At 42.8% G+C, this 27119-nt stretch overlaps 1 protein-coding gene across 1 annotated transcript in view; it reads left to right on the forward strand.

The window, feature by feature from the left end:
- The window catches only part of LOC126474386 (UDP-glucosyltransferase 2-like), a 178411-nt gene that overhangs the window by 62404 nt on the left and 88888 nt on the right, over positions 1-27119 (forward strand). The window contains exon 3 of the mRNA XM_050101853.1: positions 15999-16189. Within this exon, the coding sequence (XP_049957810.1) occupies positions 15999-16189 (191 nt within the window). The remainder of the gene's footprint in view (positions 1-15998; positions 16190-27119) is intronic.

Consider the following 27119-nt stretch of genomic DNA (forward strand, 5'->3'; position numbering starts at 1 on the left):
CTGCAGCCATGCCCTTGCCAATGGATCGTAAGGCATAAACTAATCTATTATTGATTTCATAAGGGCCACTTGCATCTGATTTTGAAGAACTCATAAATGAAATCACAGCTGAGCATTTAGTGCAAATTAAATCCAAAGCAATTGCTAGGCCTTTTCTCGCACTGGCACTCTCACAAATTTTCACACTCTGTGACTCACCACACTGTCTACATTGTACAAATTTAGAAATCACATCTGATAATATTCTCAAATTTATCACAATATTACTGCACTCCACGTCACTTACAGTCAATTCGTTGTAACTCTCTTGAAATGGTGAGAGCTCCTTTGATGATGCACTTGTTGAAGAATTACAATTAGAAACATCGTTGCCAGGCGACATAACCCCTTGTACATAAAGCTTTGTAAACTTGTTTCCTCTTAATTGTCATTTCTTGAAAATGCCAGCCGGCCGGTGTGGCCGTGCGGTTCTAAGCGCGTCAGTTTGGAACCGCGTAACCGCTACGGTCGCAGGTTCGAATCCTGCCTCGGGCATGGATGTGTGTGATATCTTTAGGTTAGTTAGGTTTAAGTAGTTCTAAGTTCTAGGCGACTGATGACCTCAGAAGTTAAGTCGCATAGTGCTCAGAGCCATTTGAACCATTTTGAAAATGCCTCCACGTTTCGTCATCTTCAATAAACACAACAAGACACACGTAAACAAGCACTGCAAACGTAAGTATAACAACTACTCGCATTCACACTTGAACAAAACTAGCCGCGTGTTTGAAAGCGTGTTGTTTACAAACAGCAGAAACAAAAGAATACCGACCGTTTCATTACAAGGATAGCCAACACACTCGGGAGTAAAAAAAAACATACCTAACGTGCAATGTAGGGGATATAAAGGTCTAAAATATATGCAGAAAAGTGGGTGACAGAAAAGTGGGCGTGGCACATAAACAGACCTGGTAGGAAAATGCTCTTTAAATGCTCGAAAAAAATTTTTTTCAGCAAAATCCTTTTCAGAGTACTTAAATAAAATTTTAATCTATCGAAATATGATGAAAACCGAAAATCGATTTTTTTCGACCTGAACGACGGTGTGGTCCCCTTAAAGACTGCCCCTTATTTATTATCGGCAGTGTGCATATGTTTCGGGAATGCGCCTCTTCAAGTCACATACTGATACACATTAGGTTAGCGCCAGCGGGCTGGTTTTGACGGCGACAAGCAGCAAGAGTTACTTTCAGTCCTACTGTACACGCTGTTTCGGCAGCTCTTGCGCCCATGTCGGCCCGACGTTGCACAAATTTATCATCAAGAAGCCGGCGCTTGAAGCATGATGGCCTCCATCGGAAATTATGATGCGAATGTAGTACATGGGTACATTTATCTGGGACATCAAATCCAGCCTGGGAAAGACAATCAGACAGCAGAGATTACTCGGTGTGTTGGCCGCAAATTCACAATAAAAGTACCTTACGCGGTGACACCACTAGATAGCAGTGACTCGCAAAGCTCACGACACGTTTTGGAAATGAAGTGGAAAGTGAAAATAGTAATAGCCAGCTTGACGATTAAAAAACAAAGGCGACTGTAAGCGAAATTGACTATTATTTGAAGACAGTTTGAATCGATCGCAGCTAATGCACCACAGTACCCGAACTCGACAAAGTTTGCTGGAGCTTAATGTTCATATATAGTCAAAGACTTTTGTCTGAATCTGGCCTTGTTTACGAGGATGAACGAAGTCGGTTATTACCTCTCAATACAAAGAGTTTGGTGCTCATTCACCATCATTTGCCTCTAGTTCAGCAAGAGCACTAATTTATTTATTTTTATTAAAATGAATAATAAACATTGTGAACATGAGAGTCGTTCATTCTAGTCATTAAAAGGCAAACTGATCATCCACAAAATTCGGAATAATCAAGGAGAAGTTATTACTGAAATAGACAAAACTATGGAAACTATCAAGGATTTTTATCGTAAAGATTTAGTCATACAGTCAATCAGTGACAATCAAAGCCCACATGATGAATGATGAAGATCTGTTATGAATGTGGAATCGGAAGAATTGGAAACTACCAATAAAAACGAAATGCAAACAGATATAAAGCAACTCAATAATTTGTAAGACATTAGGAGAAGATCAGGTTAAGAGCGAGGTGCTTAAAATTGTAGGTGTCACATCTGAACACTTCTATGAAATAAATATTTCAATAAAGGGAAAATTGAAGAGTCATGGAAAATTTCTCTAAAACGGAGACAATACGAACGTCGAAAATTAAAGGTGTATTAGTTTTTGATCTACGAACAGGAGGAATTCAGAAAAGATTTCGATACAACTGACCATATTCAACTAGCCTGCCCACTGATAGAGAAATGTACGTAGTATAACACCCTACTTCACATGGCCTTCATAGACTGCCAGAAGGCGTTCGGTACGATCGAAACCTGGACAGTGTTGAGGGCGATGAATAGAGCCCGCGCCGACTACAGACATAAAAACTCAAACCGCTACATTTACGAGAATGTCACTCTACATACGAAAATAAAGGAAGACTGGATCACTGGAAAGGTTCCCGTGAGAAGAGCCGCCCCACAAGGCGACACAATCTCACTTAAATTATTCACCTTGGCACTTGAGGATATGTTCAGGTACCTATCATGGGGACACAAAGATATCAGCACAGGTGGAAGACGTCTCAACCCTGCTGGTTTTGCAGCACTACAAACAAAGTGAAAACAATGATCCGAGAATTCAAAGAAACTTCCGAAGTTATAGGTCTTAAAATTAACCTTCAAAAGACCAGAGTCATGAGCCCTGTCAGTATCATGGTCTCCATCGAAAATCATGCTCTGGGTATAGTAAATCCAACTTAGGAAAGACAACCAGACAGCAGAGATTATTCGGCGAGTTAACCTCAACTGGGTAGCATTTGGGAAGCTTTATTACATTCTCCGTAAACCGACTGTCCTATATATGTAAAATGGAAGGATTATGACATTATGCGTCCTGCCTGTAACAACACATGGGCTCGAAACAGTGAGACAACAAGCAAAGCACATCGGCTCCCCGTCTGTAGAAGGGCAATAGAGAGACCAGCGCTTGGAGTGAGTTTGAGAGACAGGATCAGGAACGAAGAGATATGGAGAAGAATGAGGGTCAATGACTTTGTCGAGCAGATAGGGAGACTGAAGTGGCATTGGGCAGAGCTGACAACAGTCCTAAGCGGAACCCCTCTTTTGTGGATGTTCATAAGTCCATATAATCTAGGGGGGGGGGGGGGGGGGGCGAGGGGCAGCACAATAAGACTTAAGATCCTTGATAGTGTCTTGCGACGAGAAAATTTTTAATCGTTCTCCGGACTCTATCTGTTGCGTTAGTAGAGAGTCTGCTATATGATGCATCAGATAGTAAACACTTCATTTGTGTATATAACACCGCTTTCCCAATACAAGCGTAGAATCGCCCTTGTCCACGGGTAAGAGAGCAATATTAGAGTCCATACCGAGTTACCGCAAAGCAGCACCATCAGCTGCTGTGATACAAGGTGCATTCAAGTTCTAAGGCCTCCAATTTTTTTTCTCCGGACTGGAAAGAGATAGAAACATGGGCATTGTTTTAAAATGAGGCCGCGTTCATTGTCAATACGTCCCAGAGATGGCAGCACCGTCTGGCAGATGGAATTTTACCGCCAGCGGCGAGAATGAGAACTGTTTTAAATACTTAAAATGGCGACGTTTTCCTTACTTGAACAGCGTGCAATCATTCGTTTTCTGAATTTGCGTGGTGTGAAACCAATTGAAATTCATTGACAGTTGAAGGAGACATGTGGTGATGGAGTTATGGATGTGTCGAAAGTGCGTTCATGGGTGCGACAGTTTAATGAAGGCAGAACATCGTGTGACAACAAGCCGAAACAACCTCGGGCTCGCACAAGCTGGTCTGACGACATGATCGAGAAAGTGGAGAGAATTGTTTTGGGGATCGCCGAATGACTGTTGAACAGATCGCCTCCAGAGTTGGCATTTCTGTGGGTTCTGTGCACACAATCCGCTTGATGACATGAAAATGCGAAAAGTGTCATCCAGGTGGGTGCCACGAATGCTGACGGACGACCACATTGCTGCCCGTGTGGCATGTTGCCAAACAATGTTGACGCGCAATGACAGCATGAATGGGACTTTCTTTTCGTCGGTTGTGACAATGGATGAGACATGGATGCCATTTTTCAATCCAGAAACAAAGCGCCAGTCAGCTCAATGGAAGCACACAGATTCACCGCCACCAAAAAAATTTCGGGTAACCGCCAGTGCTGAAAATATGATGGTGTCCATGTTCTGGGACAGCGAGAGCGTAATCCTTACCCATTGCGTTCCAAAGGGCACTACGGTAACAGGTGCATCCTACAAAAATGTTTTGAAGAACAAATTCCTTCTTGCACTGCAACAAAAACGTCCGGGAAGGGCTGCGCGTGTGCTGTTTCACCAAGACAACGCACTCGCACATCGAGCTAACGTTACGCAACAGTTTCTTCGTAATAACAACTTTGAAGTGATTCCTCATGCTCCCTACTCACCTGACCTGGCTCCTAGTGACTTTTGGCTTTTTCCAACAATGAAAGACTCTCTCCGTGGCCGCACATTCACCAGCCGTGCTTCTATTGCCTCAGCGATTTTCCAGTGGTCAAAAAAGACTCCTAAAGAAGCCTTCGCCGCTGCCATGGAATCATGGCGTCAGCGTTGTGAAAAATGTGTACGTCTGCTGGGCGATTACGTCAAGAAGTAACGCCAGTTTCATCGATTTCGGATGAGTAGTTAATTAGAAAAAAAATCGGAGGCCTTAGAACTTGAATGCACCTCGTATTGTAGAAATTACATCGTATAACACTGTAAGTTGCTGTTTATTTTATTCTTTATTGTGCTACCGGTTTCATCCAAAGACCATTACCCAGCACCTGCTGTATACAAGTCATGTAAGTAGGAAAATTACAGATGAAAAGGATGTTTGAATACTGTAATAGGCCGGCCGGTGTGGCCGTGCGGTTCTAGGCGCTTCAGTCTGGATCAGCGTGACCGCTACGGTCGCAGGTTCGAATCCTGCCTCGGGCATGGAAGTGCGTGATGTCCTTAGGTTAGTTAGGTTTAATTAGTTCTAAGTTCTAGGCGACTGATCAACTCAGAAGTTAAGTCGCATAGTGCTCAGAGCCAATACTGTAATAAAAATACAGGCAATATTTCCAGATTTGTGTTAGCAAAAGAAGTTACATTATAAGGCAATGTCAAAAACATAATCGCTATGAATAACATGTAGTCATACAGAGGCAGATACATGAAGTGTCAATTGCGGACAACTATCCAAGGAATAAAAATAAAACAGCAAAGAATCATGAGCAACCGCTAGCGTAAAACATCTCTAACCTGTAAATAACGCGGATATACTATCAAATCGAGTGGCCCTTTTGACTAGTATCAACTTCGTAGCAAACTATAACGATAATTTGCAATGTATTTTTTGTTTTTCATTTTGAGTTGTTCACTCAAAATAGAATTTATTTCCTTAGTACAATAAGAAAAAATTCTAGCTCTTTCATGAGATCCATACATCTGTCTTTCTCTGCCATAGGTTCAGATTTATGCCTTTTACTGGACTGAATTGTATTTTCAGACCGAAACCCAGATTTTACTCTTATTTTACGAAATACGTAGCTAATCTTTCCCGATATATGGTAAGACTGAATATTTTGTTTTCTGTTTTTCCTCTTCCTTTATTTTTACATCTACGTCAGCATGACTACTCTGAAATTAACACTTAAGTGCCTGGCACAGAGTTCTTCGAAGCACCCCCGGACTATTTCTCTGCTGTCCCACTCTAACAGCGCGTGGAAAAAATGGACACTTGTCCTTACGATTTCTGATTTTGTCTTATTTTGTTACGATGATAATTTATTTCTGTGTCGGTTGCGCCAGTACAATACTTTCGCATTCGAATGAGAAAGTTGGAAATTAAAATCTCGTGAAAATGTCTCGCCGCAAAGAAAAACGCCTTTTTTTTTAATGATTGCCATCCCAACTCGTTTGTCATATCCATGACACTCTCTACCTTATTTCTCGATAATACAAAACGAGCTGCCCTTCTTTGAAATTTTTCGGCGCTCTCCGTCAAACGTATCTGAAAAGTATCCCATACTTTCTCTGTCTCTGCCACCTCTTCTCTCTTGTCGTTTGCTGTTCACGTCTCATAGTCTAAATCTGTTAGTGTGTCTGTAGCAGTGGGAGATGGACACGAGGTACACCTTCTTACTACAAACACGTATAGCTGTGTGCGTAAAATCCACACACTTTTATTTACACGTAGCTAAGCTATCAAAGGCAAATAACTGATGTACTTAACTTCCTCTGTTGCTTTTACAACTGGCTGAATACTGTCCTCGGTTCACTGAATAGTTGCATCTAGTTCAAATGGCTCTGAGCACTATGGGACTTAACATCTGTGGTCATCAGTCCCCTAGAACTTAGAACTACTGCAACCTAACTAACCTAAGGACATCACACACATCCATGCCCGAGGCAGGATTCGAACCTGCGACCATAGCAGTCGCGCGGTTCCGGACTGAAGCGTCTAGAAACGCTCGCCCACCGTGGCCGGCAGTTGCATCTAGTAATCGATGATTGTGGCACAGGCGTAACAGGCAGTCTTCCAAGGTTTTTTGTGTCTTCTGATTTGATTGTATGCAACGAATTATCACGGGGCATAGTAAATCTCCGTAGTGGTCATTAGCAGCGACCAGTACCTGCATACGTAGCGTCACCAGTCGGCTTTGCGGCGAGTGAGGAGATTTCAGTGAGCGCGAAGCTGGGAGTTACTATACTGGGCTGTCTTAGGAGTGGCGCCCTGGCAGTGTCGTGTGCAGTCGACATAAACACTGCTGATCCCGCATTCTTGCCTCCCACACCTTTCGATAGTTGACGTGTAGTGTGGAAGCGGTCAACGAGGTAGGAAAAGCCTGTGCTACTGCGGAAGTGAAGAGGTTGGACAAGTGACTATGGCAGATGGGTGCCGTCCAACTCGTGCCCCGAAATTAGTCTTGAAAATTTTGCAGGTATATCTGCAGAAAAACCAGAAATAGGACGCCCATCCACAACCACAGGAGACTGCTGCATTCGCGCTGACGAGGATGAAGCTGATGGTGATGATCACTCGATATCTATGAAAGATGTCACTGACAATGGAGACATGCTCCATCGGCAGCTGAGTCGGCTGTTGTTGCGGTACAAGCGGACGGGCTAACGCCACTTTAGGTGATGCTGGAACATCCTCCATTGGTGCTGTATCTTTAGGTGACTCAGACGTCAGGACCTCTGCTATCGGCAATGGTTGTCTATAAGCAGTGAACTGGTTTTCCAGCAGCGCCTCTGAAAAAAGAAAATCTACGGCAGGTTCAATGTATTCAAGAAATCAAAATTGATTTTGGCACCGTCTAAACGTGCCTGTTTTCTCCTAAACTTTATAGTTTTCTCAGCCGGTAGTTTGAATGACGCGTCCTGACTTCCAGTTGCGTGGCTTCTTGTATATTCGATAGAAGACTTGCATTTTTTTGTGAAACTTCATTGTGAAATTTGCCTCTGAAGTTGCGTTCTGAGAATGTTTTAAATGCATTAAAGTGTAATGATGATTTGTCTCCCATAGACATAGTTCGATAAGTACTGAGGAATAATAATAGAACACTGTCTCTTGTCTGTGGAGCACCAAGTTTGGATATCTCAGCCTTCAAAGTGTGTACAAAGCGCTCGGCTTTGCCATTCGACTGAGGAGAGAACGAATCATTCTAACACACTAAATCCCGTTTTGTTGACAGATTCTCTGACATTCCAGCTTGAGGACCATTGTCTGAAACGATGACTAAACGATGACTTGCGATAATCCTTCGAGATAGAAAGAGTGAGTGCTCTGACAGTGCCATTGCTGCTTGTAAAGTTTACGGGAATTGCAAGAGGATATATGCTGAAAGCGTTGACTATGATTAGCCATCATGTGTTCCTAAAGGGACCAAAAAGACTGTGCTGCCAAGGATCTTCTCGTCGTTGCCCAATTGAAAACTTCTTAGCGCTGCGCTGCCTGGTTTTCCGAAAAATGCGTGACATTGCTAAGTCATCAGATCAGTTTGTCTGTTAATTCTTGGCTAGATACAATGTTGGTCCTCCTGCTGCTTTGTTTTGATCATATACCAGTATCTCCTATGTAAAAGACGTAAAAGATTATGCTGTAATGCCGGCCGCTGTGGCCGAGCTGTTGTAGGCCCTTCAGTTCGGAACCGCGCTGCTGCTACGGTCGCAGGTTCGAATCCTGCCTCAGGCATGGATGTGTGTGGTGTCCTTAAGTTACTTAGGTTTAAGTAGTTCTACGTCTAGGGGACTGATGACCCCAGATGTTACGTACCATAGTGCTCAGAGCCATTTGAACCATTTTTTTAATCCAGAATGAGATTTTCACTCTGCAGCGGAGTGTGCGCTGATATGAAACTTCCTGGCAGATTAAAACTGTGTGCCCGACCGAGACTCGAACTCGGGACCTTTGCCTTTCGCGGGCAAGTGCTCTACCATCTGAGCTACCGAAGCACGACTCACGCCCGGTACTCACAGCTTTACTTCTGCCAGTATCTCGTCTCCTACCTTCCAAACTTTACAGAAGCTCTCCTGCGAAAGAGCTTCTGTAAAGTTTGGAAGGTAGGAGACGAGATACTGGCAGAAGTAAAGCTGTGAGTACCGGACGTGAGTCGTGCTTCGGTAGCTCAGATGGTAGAGCACTTGCCCGCGAAAGGCAAAGGTCCCGAGTTCGAGTCTCGGTCGGGCACACAGTTTTAATCTGCCAGGAAGTTTCATTTTTTTAATGCTGTAATGCTGCAGAAATCAGTGCTCCTTGTTCAATTGCCATGTGTAACATGTTTGATAGAAAAACTTTTACGTTGCGCATAGTATCGTCTAACCAATGAATCTGAGATTGAATTCTTATTAAGAGACAAGTCACATGAACGTAATTTTTGAGCAAAAGGAATGAACAGTAAACTGTTTTCTACTGCTTGACCGATCCGCTGATGATCAGTACGAAAAGCTTCTAGAGCTTGTAATTGAGATTGATGCTTGCAGATAAGATGAATCTGATGCATCAGGTTCCAAATCATTGCCAAATAGTAAGTGACACAGAGAATCAGCGTTTGCGTCCATTGAAGTTGGGCACTGAACCACATTATACTGATAATTAGAACGAATTACGGACCAGTGTTGTAGCTTTTGAACTATTCGCTCTAGTACATTTTTTGCTGGATGAAAAATGCAGTTAATTCTTTGTGATCACTGACAGGAAACCATCTTCTGTCGTGCAGATAATGATGAAACTTTGTAACCCCATAAATGTTTGCCAAGTCTTTTTTTCTAACTGACTGCAATTTTCTTGAGTCTTGTTCAAAATTTTCGACACACATGCCATGGGGCGCTCGGTGTGAACATGTATCTATTGCCAGTACTACTGGTTTGCTCGGATCAAAGTGTATAAGACAAGCGTGACTAAACAGAGCGTCCTTCAATTTCTGAAATGAATGTTCGCATTCTTGAGTCCATTTGGAAGGAAGTTCTATGCGTGAGGCGATGCAGTGGTGCCGTAATTTCAGCTGCGTTCAGGATAAAACTTACTAAATAATTAATCCTTATACACTACTTATAATTCCTGAACATTGTTAGGGGATCGTAACTTCCGGATGGTCCCTAAACGTTTGGTAGTGGGACGTGCGCCCTGAGCGTCAGTGATATGTAGGAGCTGAGGCGTTCCCCAACAGAACATGCTGATACCGATACAAACCTCCATGAGTATTAATTACCATGAATTCCTTTGCTTCGTTGTCAAGAGGAAGTTTCAGGTAAGTGTCTGCTAAATCTATTTTAGAGAAAAATCATCCTCCTGCCAGCCTGTCTAATTCCTCGGTAAGTGGTTGGGAATGAATCTGTCACTGTTTCAGCATTGACAGTGGCTTTGAAATCTACACAGATTCTAATTTTCCAGTTTGCTTTCCCTGTGATTACCAGATGAAATGCCCATTGGTTTGCTGAAATGAGTTGCCGAACGTCAGTTTGTTTCAGCCGTTCCAGGTCAGTAGCTACTTCACCTCACATAGCATGCGGTACAAGACGTGCTCTGTAAAATTTAAATTTGGCATTATCTTCAAGTATAAAATGTGCTTTGAAATCCTTCGCGAAACTCAGTGTGCCATCAAACCCATACTTGTGTAGTGCTCTCGTGTGAAATCTGAGTTCTGACTGCATGTACATTATCTTGAATTTTCAGACTAAACGATTCGAATGCGTTCTTTCTAAATATGATGTGAAATTTCACCAGTGAAGGTTTGCTTCGCACTTTCACTGTCGTGCTCCGTGCGATTTCTGTTCTGTTTGCATAAGGTTGCGTTCGGAGTAGTGCTTTTGAATTCGCTTCGTGAAATCGTATTTATTTCCATTTTCTTTCAATGAGGGCTACGGAGAAATGAATTAACTTTACGGTTCTTCTGTAAACACACTTTTTGAGCGTGTCCCTTTTTATGACGATGTCGGCATTCTGTCTGACAGAGAAAGCAACTCTTACTGCTGTACTACGACTGCAGCGCGTGTTTTTATGGCGTACTCTGCAACGTCCTCCAGACATGTCGCCACTCTAGGTTTTCTTTCACACTCCTTATATGTAGACGACATTTTCATTATTTACAGAAAGCTGGTAACGCCACTGATCGCCTCTTCAGAATCTTTAACGACCTTTCACATGTGAGCTCGAAAACGAATTCCGCCAGTTAAATTATTTGGATCCAACATTAGAAATAGTTGATAACAAAATTTCTTTCCATATTTTTCGTAAAAAAAACAGCACTGACCAAATAATGCCGTCCTGTTCGACACACCCTCACTCTCACAAAAAAGCCTTTTTCCATTATTCCATCCATACAGCTGTTTCTTCTACTCTATCTGATGAAAACCTCGATGCTGAGATTAATTTGATTAAAAATACTGCACTCAATAATGCATACGAACCAATCATAGCGGATTATATTTTAAAACCAAAAACAGAATCACAACTCTTGGCATTTCTCCTAAAAACGAACGTAATGAAAAGAAAAAAAAGTGTTCGATACCGATTTTAAGACCTGTATCTTAGGAGCATTCATCGACTTCTCCAAAACAAATATGACTGTGAAGTAACATTTTGTACTAATAATTGATTAAAAAGTAATCTTATTCATGATTTGAAACCGCTACATTCTCCTTTGCAAAACTCAGGTAACTAAAACATTCGCTCTGACACATGTCCAGCCTATTATATAGGAGAATTAGAACGAGCAATTGCTGTTAGACATAAATAACATCTCTTAGAAAAAAAGTACAAGTATAGTGACTTGTCCTTTGATGATCATTTATTAATTACAGGCCATAAGCGTAAACGAGTCCATGACGTCAATATCTTCGATATAATAACCATCTATCCTTGTATTTTCTCTATGTTAATGGTTTTGCAACCTTGTGATGAAAACACCCACATCGATGTCGAAACCAGGTTAAAGTAAAATCTTTTGCAACTGTTGGCTGTGTTATACATATCATATTCTTGTATGGTTGCTGTCTCAAAGCCATTTTTAAAATTGTACATTTTAAACATTATTACTTGAAAAAAAGTTAATGGATTTAAAACAGTCTCTTCAGTTTCATCTATCTTTTTTGTTAATATGCCAAAATTCCATTCCAGAATTGCATCCTCTCTTCCAGAATGAAAATTTATTTCTTTTCGTATCAGCCGTTTTTAAGATATTTTTGGGTAGTTTTGATTTGTAGGCAGGCTCCGTGGGAAGGTCTAAATTTACCTGAGAATCCGTTGTATAAAAGCTATTATCTCGCAGGCCATTTATGTCTATTTTACGTTGATATAGCTGTGGTGTACCTTTGCTCATTTGGAATACCTTTACCATTATAATCGTTAATAAGACAAGACTTTTGTAGAATTTTGGTCACCAAGTACTGTAATCTGTAAAGTCTTCTATTTTCATGAGAACAAAACTAAATTTTTCTTTCTTCTGCGAAGAATCTAATGTGAAGTTTATATCCTCACTAACAGTGCTACCCGTATCTGCAGTAAACGATGCGCATATCCAGTTGTCCTTTTGAAAATTTTGAAAACGTTTCTTTCTGCAGTTATGATCTTAGCGTTCACAACGGCAACTACGAGTGCGTGGAAACCCAGCTCTGCAGTGTCTCTTACCTCCTGAGCTTCAGTCCCTTGTAGTACGTTACTCAGACAGGGAATGCGGTGCTCTAAGATTTCTGCTCTCACTCCATTGTCTGCTATATTTTGGACAATGGCACTGGGAGGCATTTCCTATCGAAATGATATTCCGTAAGTATAATTAAATTTTCAGTTTCTATTCATTCCTTTAAATTCTGCTATACATTCTTTATAGGACTGTTGTGTACATGTTCAGAAAAAATTGTAGAGAGTCGCAGCCACATATTCGTTTAATTTATTGACTAGCTCAGCATGGGACAAAGTATGCGCCTCTATTTCAGAAAACAATTTTCTACAGAGTCCAAAGGTTTCTACTCCAAATCACGGCAAGAAAAATGAATGACGAGATTCAATGTAAATGTTGCATGTATAGAAGTGCTGCTCGAGCTGCATTTTGTATGATGCTCCAGTCTGAAAGGAAAAGAATAATGAAACGCTTATTATGCCTTCTGAAAGAAAATTAGCAGTTACTGAGATTACTTTCTGCCAACAGGTTTCTCATAAAAAAAATAGCATACGACTCATGTCTCATTAAGCCTGCTTGGATTAATTCAATCGCCTCCAGATATCTGCCAATCCCATCCTTGCTGCCAGTGATATCTGTTTCGTCTGCGATTACAGGAGATGGATACGAGGTAGTCCTTACTACTAGAAACATAAAAAAATAAAGCTACAAGGCTAAAATTCACACTCTTTTATTTACAGCAATTACATGCAACCATGCTGGCAAAAGCGAATAACTGATGTACTTAACTTTCTCTGCTTCATTTGCAGTTGTTCATCTGACTAATACCGTCTTCAGTTCACTGACTATTAGCTTCTAGTAAGTGGTGAGTGTGGCGCAGGCGTTAATAATAGCCTTTCGACGTTCGTCGTGTCTTCTGACCATATCTCGGCGTGCGTCGACTTACAGGAGTTGCAGAAAAATACTATTAGATTCACAGTTGGGGTGGCCATTAATGGCAACCTCTATCTGCAAATGTAGCACCATCAGTTGGTCTTTTGGTGAGTGACGAATATTCTGGAATGAGCGAACAGCGCACAGACAGCCGGCTTGAAGATAGTACACTATGTAATCAAAAGTATCCGGACACCTGACTGTAAATGACTTACAAGTTCGTGACGCCCTCCATCGGTAATGCTGGAATTCAATATAGTGTTGGCCCACCCTTAGCCTCGACAACAGCTTCCATTCTCGCAAGCACACTTACAATCAGGTTCTGGAAGGTTTCTTGGGGAATGGCAGCCCATTCTTCACGGAGTGCTGCGCTGAGGGGAGCTATCGATGCCGATCGGTGAGGCCTGGCACGAAGTCGGCGTTCCAAAACATCCCAAATGTGTTCTATAGGATTCAGGTCAGGACTCTGTGCAGGCCAGTCCATTACAGCGATGTTACTGTCGCGTAACCACTCCGCCACAGGCCGTGCATTATGAACAGGTACTCGATCGTGTTGAAAGATGCAATCGCCATCCCCGAATTGCTCTTCAACAGTGGGAAGCAAGAAGGTGGTTAAAACATCAGTGTAGGCCTGTGCTGTGACAGTGCCACGCAAAACAACAAAGGGTGCAAGCACCCTCCATGAAATACACGACCACACCATAACACCACCGCCTCCGAATTTTACTGTTGCCACTACACACGCTGGCAGATGACGTTCACCGGGCATTCGCCATACCCACACGCTGCCATCGGAGCGCTACAGTGTGTACCGTGATTCGTCACTCCACACAAATTTTTTCCACTCTTTAATCGTCCAATCTTTACGCTGCTTCACCAAGCGAGGCGTCATTTGGCAGTTACCGGCGTGATGTGTGGGTTATGAGCAGCTGCTCGACCATAAAATCCCAGTTTTCTCACATCCCGTCGAACTGTCATAGTACTTGCAGTGGATCCTGACACCGTTTCGACTTCCTGTGCGATGGATTGATGTCTGCTATCACACATTACGACCCTCTTCAGCTGTCGGCGGTATCTGTCAGTCAACAGACGAGGTCGGCTTATACGCTTTTATGCTGTACGTGCCTCTTCACGTTTCCACTATCACATGGGAAACAGTGGACCTAGGGATCTAGGGATGTTTAGGAACGTGGAAATCTCGCGTACAAACGTATGACACAAGTGACACCCATCACCTGCCACGATCGAAGTCCGTGAGTTCCGCGGAGCCTCCCATTCTGCTCTCTCACGATGTCTAATGGCTACTGAGGTCGCTGATACGGAGTACCTGGCAGTAGGTGACAGCACTATGCACTTAATATGAAAAACGTATGTTTTTGGGGGTATCCAAATATTTTTGATCACGTAGTGTATAAACGGATGACTTAGGAGTGGTGGTCTGGCAGTGTCGTGTCCAGTTGGACGAATCCGCATCTGCTTACCTCAAAATTGTATGTATTGTTCTACCCTTCACATAAAAATATAAAATCTTTTTTTATTTCCGCTACACAGGGTGTCCTCGTAATGTTGCAATAAAATTCGATTGCCTGTAGAGGAGTCTTGAGGAATAAATCGAAGACAGGAACCTATTTTACTGTTTGACTGCACCGCCTCTTCTCCCAGACGCTGACACAGTTTCGCCACACATGTCTAATTGTTACGACCCTTTCAGAAAAATCAAGCACACTGAACCGAAAGTTAGCGACGTTGGATGACGTTTCTGAAACGGGCGCGGGCGCTTATACCTTCGACGGCCCTCTACAACACCTTGAAGTTTGTCTCAACGTTTCTGGGACACCCCATAGACGTTCATATTTTTTATGCGAAGAGTAGAACAATACGTTCAATTATTTTTATTGAAAAATGTAACGTTTTGTCTGACTATTGTGAGCGATCGGTAGCGTTTACGCTGACTACACCGAACGCTGCGTACGTCCAAGTTGGCCGCCAGCGGGCGTTCTATTCGCCCGGGAAGCTCCGTCACTTGCAGAAAGATGGACGGGTGGCGCACTACGTGTGCAGACAGCCGCCGCCGCTAATTACCACTTTCTCACCGAAGCAAATTGTATCCTGGTGCGCCTTTTTATAAACCAATGCTCTCAGAAATCCGCCAGAAGACACGACGAACCTTGGGACACTACTATCGACGCTTGTGCCACGATCGTCAGTTATTAGGAGCGACTAGTCAATGAACCAATTCAAATAGACGAATAATTGTAAATAGAACAGAAAAGTTTCGTATTTGCCTTTGCCAGCTTGGCTATCTGTAAATAACAGTGTCTAAATTTAACCCATGCAATTGCCTCTCTGTTTTTAGTACAAAAGATCTACCTCGAATCCGCCTTCTACAACTGCAGACACGACATATTGTACTCATAATTGGAACGAATATATTTTTAATTTGGGTTTGACTGTAATATTTTGGTTCTCTTATGAACTTAGGTTGGAGAACATTGTTTTCTATTTCAACATATATGATTTCATTGTTTTAATGAATAATTTGTCTCTATGTAAAGTTCATTTTTAGATATGTTTGTGGACTAGCATTGCTCTCTGATTCCTCATTGCTGCTTTGTACATGGTGGGCAGCGTACACAGTTCTTGTGAACGCAGCAAGCAGACAAGCTAACTCAAAAACTCATGGGCAGTTCTGCGTTTTTTTTATCACTGCTTTCACTCGTTACGTTTACTATGATAACACTTACTCTTCAGCCACTCCATGTTTCAAATAATCCATACCGTACATTTATTCTGCAGGACCCACCGCAAAACCTCACACAGATCGATATGTCATTTACATATCCGCAAGCGGAGGACGAAGAGTTTAGAGATTTCGTAACTGAAATGACGAAAACACCCACAGAGAAACTGCCTGAAGTGTTGCTTCCTTATTACGAATTCGCGTGCGAAGCCCATTTCAATTTTCCAGAAATAAAACAACTTTTACGGTAAGTCTGTAATTCTCTTATTACTATTTACTTATATTGTCAATATATTTTATCACTGTCATACTCTTGATGCTAAAGGACTCTAGTAATAACAGTTCAGATACTTAATATTTCTGTAGCACCTACTTTCCAGGCAAATATCCTATATTAATTTTTGTGACCAGGAATGCCATCGTGCAAGATATGTGAAACATTCATCTCAAACACAAAAATCAAAGAGCTCTCGCGAATACATTGTAATTGTCTAAATTTGTCATTTTAATCTTAACAATACTCAATTAATTTATCTGTTATACTCGTAGTCGACGGTAGCAGAGCATAATTACATCTAACACGCTTCCACTCCTTGGAACAAGTTATTAGCGAAGTATGTTACTGTGCTTTGATGGGCAAGTGGAATACTATTCACATTCATGTTCAACAACTGAATTATTTTATGTTTAAAGTATTAGTTTTTTGTCTGGTAGGAAACTGAAGTCGATGCTATCCAGTTAGTTTCGCTGCTAATTATCGGGAAATATCATTGTCGCTGTTAACAGCGCACACTTCTCAACGTACTGCCGCTAAAAAATGTAACGCCCTCAAGGACAGGATAATTTTATCGACAAGAGAAGTGAAAGGTAGATTATTATTGTAGGACTATATGACAACAAATTAAGACCAAATAAAACACACCTGTAGCACTAAACGATGTCCAAACAGAAGCATCAGTACATACAATACCCCCCCCCCCCTGGAGGCAACGCAGGCGTGGTTTCTTGCATGCAAATGATCGTATAGGTATTGTCAACAAAATGCTTCTGGGCTGTTGACCGCATTGTTGTACATACAATTTTCCGATGTTTCAGCCGCTATTACAAATGGTTTTCCCCAGTGCTTTATGCTGAGCTGACTGCTGTATGCGAGTATAAAGGCCCGTCCACACGCAACGATCTGTCTGCGCAAATGTCTGCACACATCACATCTGCGCAGACAGATCGTTGCGTGTGGACAGAAGATTTGCACCAACTTGAGGTGTGTGCAAACCTGGAAGTTGGAGTTGAGGTTTGAGCGAAACCTCTCAAATCTGTGGGTTCAAACCACATTTGCGCAGACATATTGGAGCGTGTGGACAGGAGATCGCCGCAAATCTGACGCGGAACAGCTGTTTGCTCAGTCTAGTGTTTGTAATTGTGCGCACAGGACATTAAAATTGATGTGTTGGCAAATGTGCCAACACCTTTTAGATAGAGGAGGCCGAAATGCACGCTAACTAACGCAGACGGGCGTGAATTCTGGAACAGGATAAGTAGTGAATGGTAGCAAGAAAAGTACGTTGGTTTGGGAATACTTAACTTTTATATAGTCCTTTGGTTTACAACGTTCTTGATGAGACATTTCCTACGATAACTATCAAACTATGTAAGGCTAATGGCGCCTTGCTAGGTCGTAGCCATGGACTTAGCTGAAGGCTATTCTAACTGTCTCTCGGCAAATGAGAGAAAGGCTTCGTCAGTGTAGTCGCTAGCAAAGTCGTCGTACAACTGGGGCGAGTGCTATTCCGTATCTCGAGACCTGCCTTGTGGTGGCGCTCGGTCTGCGATCACACAGTGGCGACACGCGGGTCCGACATGTACTAAATGGACCGCGGCCGATTTAAGCTACCACCTAGCAAGTATGGTGTCTGGCGGTGACACCACAAAAATGGCTGATACTCGTCAGTGTTCTCGAAAGTTTGTTAGTGAATTCACTGAAATATATAGAAAACACCCATGTTTGTGGAAGATTAAAAGTAAAGAATATAGTGACCGAGACAAAAAGACAGCACTATACAATGCTCTAATTGAAAAATTGCGGGCAGTTGACGCCTCGGCAAACAGAGAAACAGTAATAAAAAAATAAATTCGTTGCGAACTGTTTGCCGAAAAGAGTTATCCAAAGTTCAGAAATCTAGAAGATCTGTTGTAGGAGTAGATCAAGTATACCAGCCAACGTTATGGTATTTTGATCTGCTTGGCTTTCTTAAGGTTCGCCCTGCAAATCTCGCAGTAAATTTAAGTGAGAAAACTGCTTTCGCTTTAGCAGCCACTGTCTACACATTTTTGACCGCTTTCTCTGTTTCCTGCGGCTGGTCTGAATGTTTTTTGCAACACAAGTTGCGAACACAGACCACAATAGAACTTCCTCCATTTCTATATTTCAAAATAACTGAATTAAATTTTTGACGTTTACGGGGAGCGTAGTCGCTTGCCACTGATATTTCTTTTCTACACCGACAGATGGCGGGCGAGTAGTAGATTGGGGTTTGTGTCATGTGAACACACCACATTTGCAGCGATCTTTTGCATGTACAGACATCTGCGCCGATGTCTGCCCAGACAGATCGTTGCGTGTGGACCGGGCTTAAGTGGTGCCGAATGGCTTCCGGTTGGTTGGTTGGTTGGTTTGGGGAAGGAGACCAGACAGCGTGATCATCGGTCTCATCGGATTAGGGAAGGATTGGGAAGGAAGTCGGCCGTGCCCTTTCGGAGGAAGCATCCCGGCATTTGCCTGGAGTGATTCAGGGAAATCACGGAAAACCTAAATCAGGATGGCCGGACCCGGGATTGAACCGTCGTCCTCCCGAATGCGAGTCCAGTGTCTAACCACTGCGCCACCCCGCTCGGTAATGGCTTCCGGCGATAGACTGTCCCGGGCGTCTTGTGTCTTTTGTCGCAATTAGTCAAAGATTCTCGCACGATCTGTGGAACGAGCAAGTTCTCGCTTCATCGTGTTCATAAGTGATCAATTGGCGAGAGTTCTGGCGGTCTTGCTCACTAGGACAGTTGTACGTCACGAACAGCACAATATGTCAGAGCAGTCGTATAGTGACCTGCATTGTCCTGCTGAAAAAGCACATCACCTTCCTGTCGAAGAAATGGCAGTAGCATGCGGATAAAACCATGTGTAATGTAGTGAGTACTGGTTAGTTTACCCTACAGAAACACCAAATCTGACTGCGAGTTGTATCTGATGGTCCCTCACGCCATAAAATCTTGGGTGGGAGCAGTGTGTAGTGGGCGAATGCACTCCGAAATAGTCCGCACTTCAGATTTATGCCGTGGACGTATACGTCGATCACTTGGATACGTCTACTCTAATCATGGAAGACAACAGCGCGCCATTACACTATGCAGACGACCCTCTCACAACAGAATAGCCGTGGCGGTGTGTGGTGCCAGTGATACCCTGACGAGAGGCGCTCTTGAGAATCTGGCTGCAAGCACACGGTTCCCAGTTGAGCTTGGTGAGACAAAAAGTGCAACACGCGCCCGGATGTCTTTCGTGGATGATGTTCGATCGGCCATCGGTGCTCACACAATGCTCCACGGACCATTGCCGAAAGTAGGGATGCACCACCGATACACCGTGTCCATTTGCACCAGTCCCTCGATACGTCCATGCAACTACACCGGTCCGCAGTGCGACACTCTTCAAATGGCTTCAAATGTAACATAGCGGGGCATGGTTGTACCCTAGAACGATTGTTGTAAACACTGTTCACTTCTAAACTGATCACAGTTACTGCCTGCAGAGTGAAAAACAGAGGCGCGCAGTAGGGCTTCCTGAGCGCCATTTGATCGCCAATGATTGTGACACGGAAACTGGAGCCCCTCAGTATGCACATATTTGCCCCGGTGCCACTCCGTGTAGGTGTTGAATTTTTTTCCGGCATTGTAGTATGTATAGTTCATATCACAGTCTGTTGTGAAACATAATTTTCTGGTGTAGATTACGATGTTTATATGACAAAATGGTTTCAAGCTTCCCCAGGTATATTTCGTGGTCGTTACTTTCAGGTCGCGGGTTCGAATCCTCCCTCGGGCATGGAAGTGTGTGATGTCCTTAGGTTAGTTAGGTTTAAGTAGTTCTAAGTTCTAGGGGACTGATGACCTCAGAAGTTACGTCCCATAGTGGTCAGAGCCATTTGAACAATTTTTTTTTTTTTTTTTTTTTTTTTATTATACGCTGCCATGACCATTTGTTGCCGGACTCGAATGCAGTTTTAACTTGCCACAAATAGACAAGCTTTCTTATGAAGTATGGAGCATCCAAAAAGATAGGTATCTCTGGGGTTGCCGCGCGGGGTAGCCGCGCGGTCTAGGCGCCTTGTCACGGGCCGTGTGGTCCCATAAAATGAGCGTTTGGCGTCATTGACCGGGAGGCCCCTTATGGGGCAGGTCCGGCCGCCTTGGTGCAGCTCTTATTACATTCGACGCCACGTTGGGCGACCTGCGCGCCGGATGGGGATGAAATGATGATGAAGAAAGCACAACACCGAGTCCCTGAATGGAGAAAATCCCCCGACCCTGCCGGGAATCGAACCCGGGCCCGTAGGACGAGTTTGGTCCCATAAGACCTTACCACAAATTTTCCAAATTTTCATTTTGGGTTGATATTCGTCCTGATAAAACGCTTTGCGTTGCCAGATGAAGCTGTTACAAAGTGATGTCGACTCTGAGTACAAGCGTTATGCAGCACTCACCAAATTTTGCAAGCGTTAACTAACAAAATAGCACTGGTTGACATTTTCTTGGCCTATTTAAGGCGTTTGTCTTGTTGATCCACAATATCCTCCAAGATAAACTGGAGTGTTATGGAACTGATGATATAGTCAACCAATGGATTATGTCATATCTAACCAAAAGAATGCAGAAAGTGGTATTTAGCAATTTAACCAATGTAATCAGGAGAGACTCCTCTCACTTGGGGGGGGGGGGGGGGGAGGGGAGAGGAATCACATATGGGTTTTCCCAAGGCTCAATGTAGGTCTGCCATTGTTCCTCAGATATGTAAATGATCTCCTGTCTAACATAAAACAAGCAAAATTAGTTCTTCTTGTGGATGGCATCTTTTTGTGGATGGCACCAGTCGAAGCTTACATACAGCAACAGAAGAAATGGTAAACAATGCTCTTAAAGTGTCATTGACTCATTTTCTGCGAATGGCCTGACTCTCACTTTTAAAAAGACACAACATATCCAATTCTTCACATGAAGTGGTACTACACCAATGATAAGAGTAACGTAATAAATAGGGTGGAAACTTTAAAATATTGATGAGAACTTAAACTAAAAAAAACCATTTTGGAACTTCTTAAAAAATTAATTCTGCCATATTTGCACTTAGAATCATTCCAAATGGGGAGAGACAAATCAGTCAGCTGACAGGTTTTGCATATTTTCATTCAGTAAGTCTTATGCAATAATGGTCTGGGGTAGCTCAAGTGTAAGAAAGAAAGTGCTCATTGCTCAAAAACGTGTTGTAAGAATAATAGGCGGTGCTCACCCGCGATCATTTTGTAGGCATCTGTTTAAGGAATATGGCCCTCCGTCTACTGATCCACAGTGTATTTATTCCCCCGTGAAGTTTGTTGTTAGTAATCCATTGCAGTTCAAAAGGAACAATGATGTACATAATTAAAATACCAGAAGGAAAAATTATATTCATTACTCCACATTAATGTTGTCTTTAGCATAAAAGGGGGTACAAAGTGCTGAGACTAAAATTTTTTACCATTTACCCATTGACATAAAATGTCTGACAGACAGCTTCTCTGCAGAAGAATTTCTATTATTGTAATGTGTAAAATGTGGTGGGTTGGAATTACTAACTCACATCGGTATACTTAATAGTAACAGTAATACTAATAATGGTACTGATAAACAATAATAATAATAATAATAATAATAATAATCACAAAGGTGTGACCACAAGCCTAGCCAAGCCTAGCCAACCTAATAAGTAATAATTTACTCAAATAAATTATAAAAAGATCTTGTCTTAGGCAGAGTAAACTGCGCTACTCAAAAAGTAAACCACAGTCGTCAAATATAAAACAAGAAGCCTGAAAAGATAAATAATTTCTTTTAAAAAATCATTTTGAAACAGATAACTACTAGAACGGACTTTCCGCATCTATGGGCACTAAGAACCTAAGCGAGCATTGTTAGACAGTCACACTCACCAAATCATGGAGAAAACCAGTGTGTGGGTAGACTTGCGGTTAACAGGCATACCGGCCAGTAAACAATAACTGCACTATGTAGCGTGTTGGGTGAGACAGCGAGCCGTATGCTGTTCTAGCGTGAATGAACAGCGGATTGTGAGCTCCAAGTGCCGTCATTTGCATACTGAAGGATAAATAAAAACGATGGTACGAGATAGTGCCAGAAGTATATAGTTTAAATAAGTTAATAGTTACTAAATAATGCCTTAAAAGTACTTGAAACAAATACGAAGTTGAAAATCAAAGAAGTAAACACAAGTTCATAGTGTCGGGTGACAAGCGGCAATCTAGCTGTTGATTATTTAGGCTTAGAGGAACTGGCTAGTGACATTTTTGTAAAGCTGTCATCATAATTCATAAAAAATGTTGTTCTTAGTGACAGGTTCCTCACTGAGACTCAAATCTTCTGAACGCTCCAAAACTTTTTACCTGTAGTTGCCAGGTGAACGAACTGTAAAAAATCTTTTGCACTAACTGATTGTGCCATCGGTTCTTGCTAGGATAATTTGTTCATTATGAATGAAAACACGCACAACACTGGTGTAATGTTCTACTACACTTATTATTTTAGTTATATTACAAACTGGTTTTCGGGTGTCACGCCAGCATCAGGTACAAAGATAAGTATATGGTCAGTGAAATTTTGTTGGATCAAAGATTGTAAATAGTGCGCCTACGGAGTATCTCCATTTCCAGACATGAAAAATGTTAATTTTGGACTTAGGAATAAAGCAAGAGGGATTATTTCACTGAAAATGTGTTGTAAGATTATTTAACTGAGATAAAATATGTGACATTAATTAATGAACTACAAATAGATTACAATTGTTCATAGAATAAAATAAACTGAACAATAAACTTTGGTCACGTATTCGAAAGAAGCAGCTGAACAAAATAATCTTGTCGTTAATGGGTCCTAAATTACAAAGACATAAGATATAAAAATGATAATAAGCAGAGAAGCAGCTGTGACTGTACAAAGAAAATTTTTTAACTCAACAAGAGATATTATAGTAACTGAAATAAAGGAAAATAGGGCACTGTGAGTAAGACGGGTCATTTACAACAAGGTCTGGATGGAATTATGAGCAGTATTTGCAGTTAGAAGTGGTGAATTAGGGAACTGTATCTGGTCATTCAGTACTAAGCTTGTGCTGAAAGACATATGCTATTACTTTCTATTATTCCAAGACAAGTCATCTTCCTTCCTCTATAGATGGGGTGTAATACTTTATGTTTCACCTTATAGCTATGGCCTCCTTTGAGAAAGTGATCTGCTAAAGTAGTCTCCTTCTCTAACTTTACAACTTCTGTGGTGTTCCTTCAAGAGGTTACACATTGCCCTACCAAACTGACCTACATATAATTTGCTACAGTTACAAGTAATTTTATATATTCCACTCTTTTCCAAAGCTGGAGTGCTGTCTTTACCATTGGGCAAAAAGTGGCTAGCAGTGTTGTACACATGAAGGATGTTTCTGCGTTCCTGGATTTAAGCTTCTTGGCTACATCCAGTGAGGCTTTTTCCGAATATGGACTTGTGGACCACTTATTGCGTTCTTGAGGTGGTGGGTCAAGAACAGTGTAAAGAAGAAACTACATCTGTTGTTTCTGCTTTTTGTGCATTATGTAGTCCATTAAGGGAGGAGGGTAGCTATTGTTTGATGCTGTTTGTTTGATTTTTTTAAGTCCATTTGGAAGCTGTCTTTACTCATGGGGATTGATATTAGGCGATGTATATCATTCAGTGAAAGACAACGTGTTTATGGGTCACTAGGTGCTGAGAACTGGCAGGTATTACAATACCTATGATGGTAGGTTTTGTAGCGAAGTCGGGCGTCAGCCGAAAACAGATGTCAGTCAATCAGCTGGTCGGTCGGCACATGTCAACAGGGTTCTCGCGCTGACCGCTAGGAGCGCTGTGAGATGCTTTCTTCGTGCTGCAGCGCGCGCTTCATCAATTTAACAATTCGCTTTGATTGTTTTTGTATGCTATTACTGATATTATTTTCCTCACTTATTTATCAAAAAAACGGATAATATTAGTTGCACTGAAAATGTTTCATAACGTCTTACCTGCTGTTATGTGAGCTTAAAATAAAGTGCTGAACAGCATTATACGTCGCGCGTATCTTATTCTCGCTGCGGACAAGAACACGATAACAAGATCGCAAGTGCAACACACACAACTTGGCGACACTGGTGACCCCGACGTGATCCCAGCTAGAGAGAGAATAAATCAGCAGCAGAAATGGCTAGCAGCTAACTTGGAGAATTAGAAATTGATGCGGGGACGGATAGACCAATCATACATACCAAGACTGGCCGAGCGGCTACCGCCGTTTTGGCCCCACAACCCAGCATTATGGTTTGCACAGATGGAAGCGAGTTTCCTCTGAACCACCTCTACGCAGCTGAGGTTCAAGATATTGTAACTTCACCTTGGAACACGCAACCATACGCGAAATTAAAGAATGAATTAATACGAAGAGTGTCCGCTTCATAGGAAGAACGAGTGCGGCAGGTTCTCACACAAGAGGATATCGGTGACTGAAAACCATCGCAGTACCTCCGTCATTTAAGAAGAAAGGTTGAAGCGCTTACGGTGTCTGATACATTACTACGCACTTTGTGGAGCAGTCGTCTACCGGCTCAGGTGAAGGCCGTAAACGGACATGTCGCTAGATGGCGTTGCGGACCTGCCGGATCGAATTCATGAAGCCATCGTACCGACCTCCTGCCCTGAAATTACGACGGCGTGTAATAGCACCTCGGTGGCAACGCGGGCTCATTACAACAGTTTCGTGAGCAAGGTCGACGCGCTCAGTAAGAAGATGGGCGAACCACTCTCCGACAGGTACACTTGAGGACGATTCCGGAGAAGATCTAGAAGTCGTTCCGCGGCGAACTCCGCCACGGCCGAAGATTCAGCCCTGGCAGACATTTGTTGGTACTACAGGAAATTCGGAGGTCAGGCGCACAAGTGTACATCGCCGTGTACCTTTCTCAGTTGTAAGCGACAAGCAGAAGTAATCAGTCCGGACTGTCGGCCGTTGTCCTTGTGTCTCTTTATCACAGAACGCAAGACAGCGCGCAAGTTTTTGGTGGACATGGGTTCCGACTTAAGTATTTTGCCACGGACCCAGTTACACAAGTATCGGCCAACCAGCTCGTTTTGCCTTTCCGCGGCTTATAATTCAACCATCGTGACGTGTGGAACGCAGAACATCGAGTCGGACCTGGGATTACGTCGAGCCTTGAAGTGGAATTTCACCGGGGCGGACGTAACCGAGCCTATAATTGGAGCCGATTTCTTAGAGCACTATCGACTGCTGCTGGACGTTGCCAATAGACAACGTCACGGGACTATCTGCCGGTGGATTCCGACGTAGCTCGGCAGTATACAAAGCCAAATTGATCCAGTCAAAGAGCGATGAGTATCCGTACTTCTAGAAGAATTCCCGGCTATCACAAGGCCTCCTGGGGTCCCACAAAACGTATGTCACAACACTGTACATTATATCAATACTACCGCAGGCCCTCTGATTTCGTGTAGATCCAGACGTCTTGCTCCTGACCGATACGCTGTTGCCAAGGAGGAATACAGTGTTGAAGGAAGGCGTCATTCTCCCGTCTAGTGGGTCATGGTCGTCACCCCTCCATTTAGTGACAAAAAAGAACGGTGCATGGCGTCTTTGTGGTGATTACCGAGCCTTGAATGCTAGGACAATACCAGATTGGTACCCTCTTGAAAGATTACAACTACGCATTATGAGGAAAAAAGGTGTTTCGCGTAATAGTTGCGCAAAGGCATATACGCAGATTCCTGTTACCGAAAGAGGCACTCCGAAAACGGCCACTATAACGCCGTTTGGTCTGTTCGATAGCATGTTTATGACGTTCGGATTGAGAAATGCTGCTCAGACATGGCAAAGATTTATAGATTCCATTTCGCAAGGCTTGCAGTGTTGTTTTTCATATCTTGATGATATGCTCATCTTTTCACGACTCCAGAAGAACACAAGCAGCACTTGACTGAGCTATTTAACGCCTTGACGAATACTGAGTAAATGTTGAACGCCTCAAAGTCTGTTTTTGGCCAGACAGAGGTTACCTTTTTAGGCCTCCGGATTTCATCAAAGGGATCACTGCCATTACCTGAGAAAGTAGAGACTATATTGAGTATTCCATGGTCAGAAATTACTAAAGAACTGCGACGATTCTTGTGAGTCCTTATTTTCTTCCGACGTCACTTACCTCATGCGACAGAACTCCAAGAGCCTCTCATCGCAGGTTTAGCTGGTCCTAAGGTTAAAGGCAAAACACCGGTATTGTGGACAGAGTCGATGAAAAACGCGTTCGAAGCGGCCAATAAAAATATAGCAAACGCAGCCCTTCTTGCACATCCGGCTCTGGAAGCACCTCTCGCGCTGGTAGTAGACGCTAGCCAGACGGCAGTCGGTGCTGCCTTGCAACAATATGTAGCCTGGAGGCCTCTCTCATTCCTTTTACGAAAGCTATCTCCTGCGCTGCAACAATGGAGCAACTACGACGGCGAATTGTTGGCGATTTATGAGTCCATTAAATATTTCCGGCCGGCCGCTGTGGCCGAGCGGTTCTAGGCTCTTCAGTCCGGAACCACGCGGCTGCTACGGTCGCAGGGTCGAATCCTGCCTCGGGCATGGATGTGTGTGATATCCTTAGGTTAGTTAGATTTAAGTAGTTCTAAGTCTAGGGGACTGATGACCTCAAATGTGAAGTCCCATAGTGCCTAGAGCCGTTTGAACCATTTGAAATATTTCCGTACACAGTTCGAAGCTACAGTTTTTGTTATTTTTACAGACCATAAACCCCTCACCTATGCAAAATAATGACAAATCTTCTTCGAGACAATATAATCAA

This window comes from Schistocerca serialis, chromosome 4 (assembly GCF_023864345.2).
Source record: "Schistocerca serialis cubense isolate TAMUIC-IGC-003099 chromosome 4, iqSchSeri2.2, whole genome shotgun sequence".
Lineage (NCBI taxonomy): Eukaryota > Metazoa > Arthropoda > Insecta > Orthoptera > Acrididae > Schistocerca > Schistocerca serialis.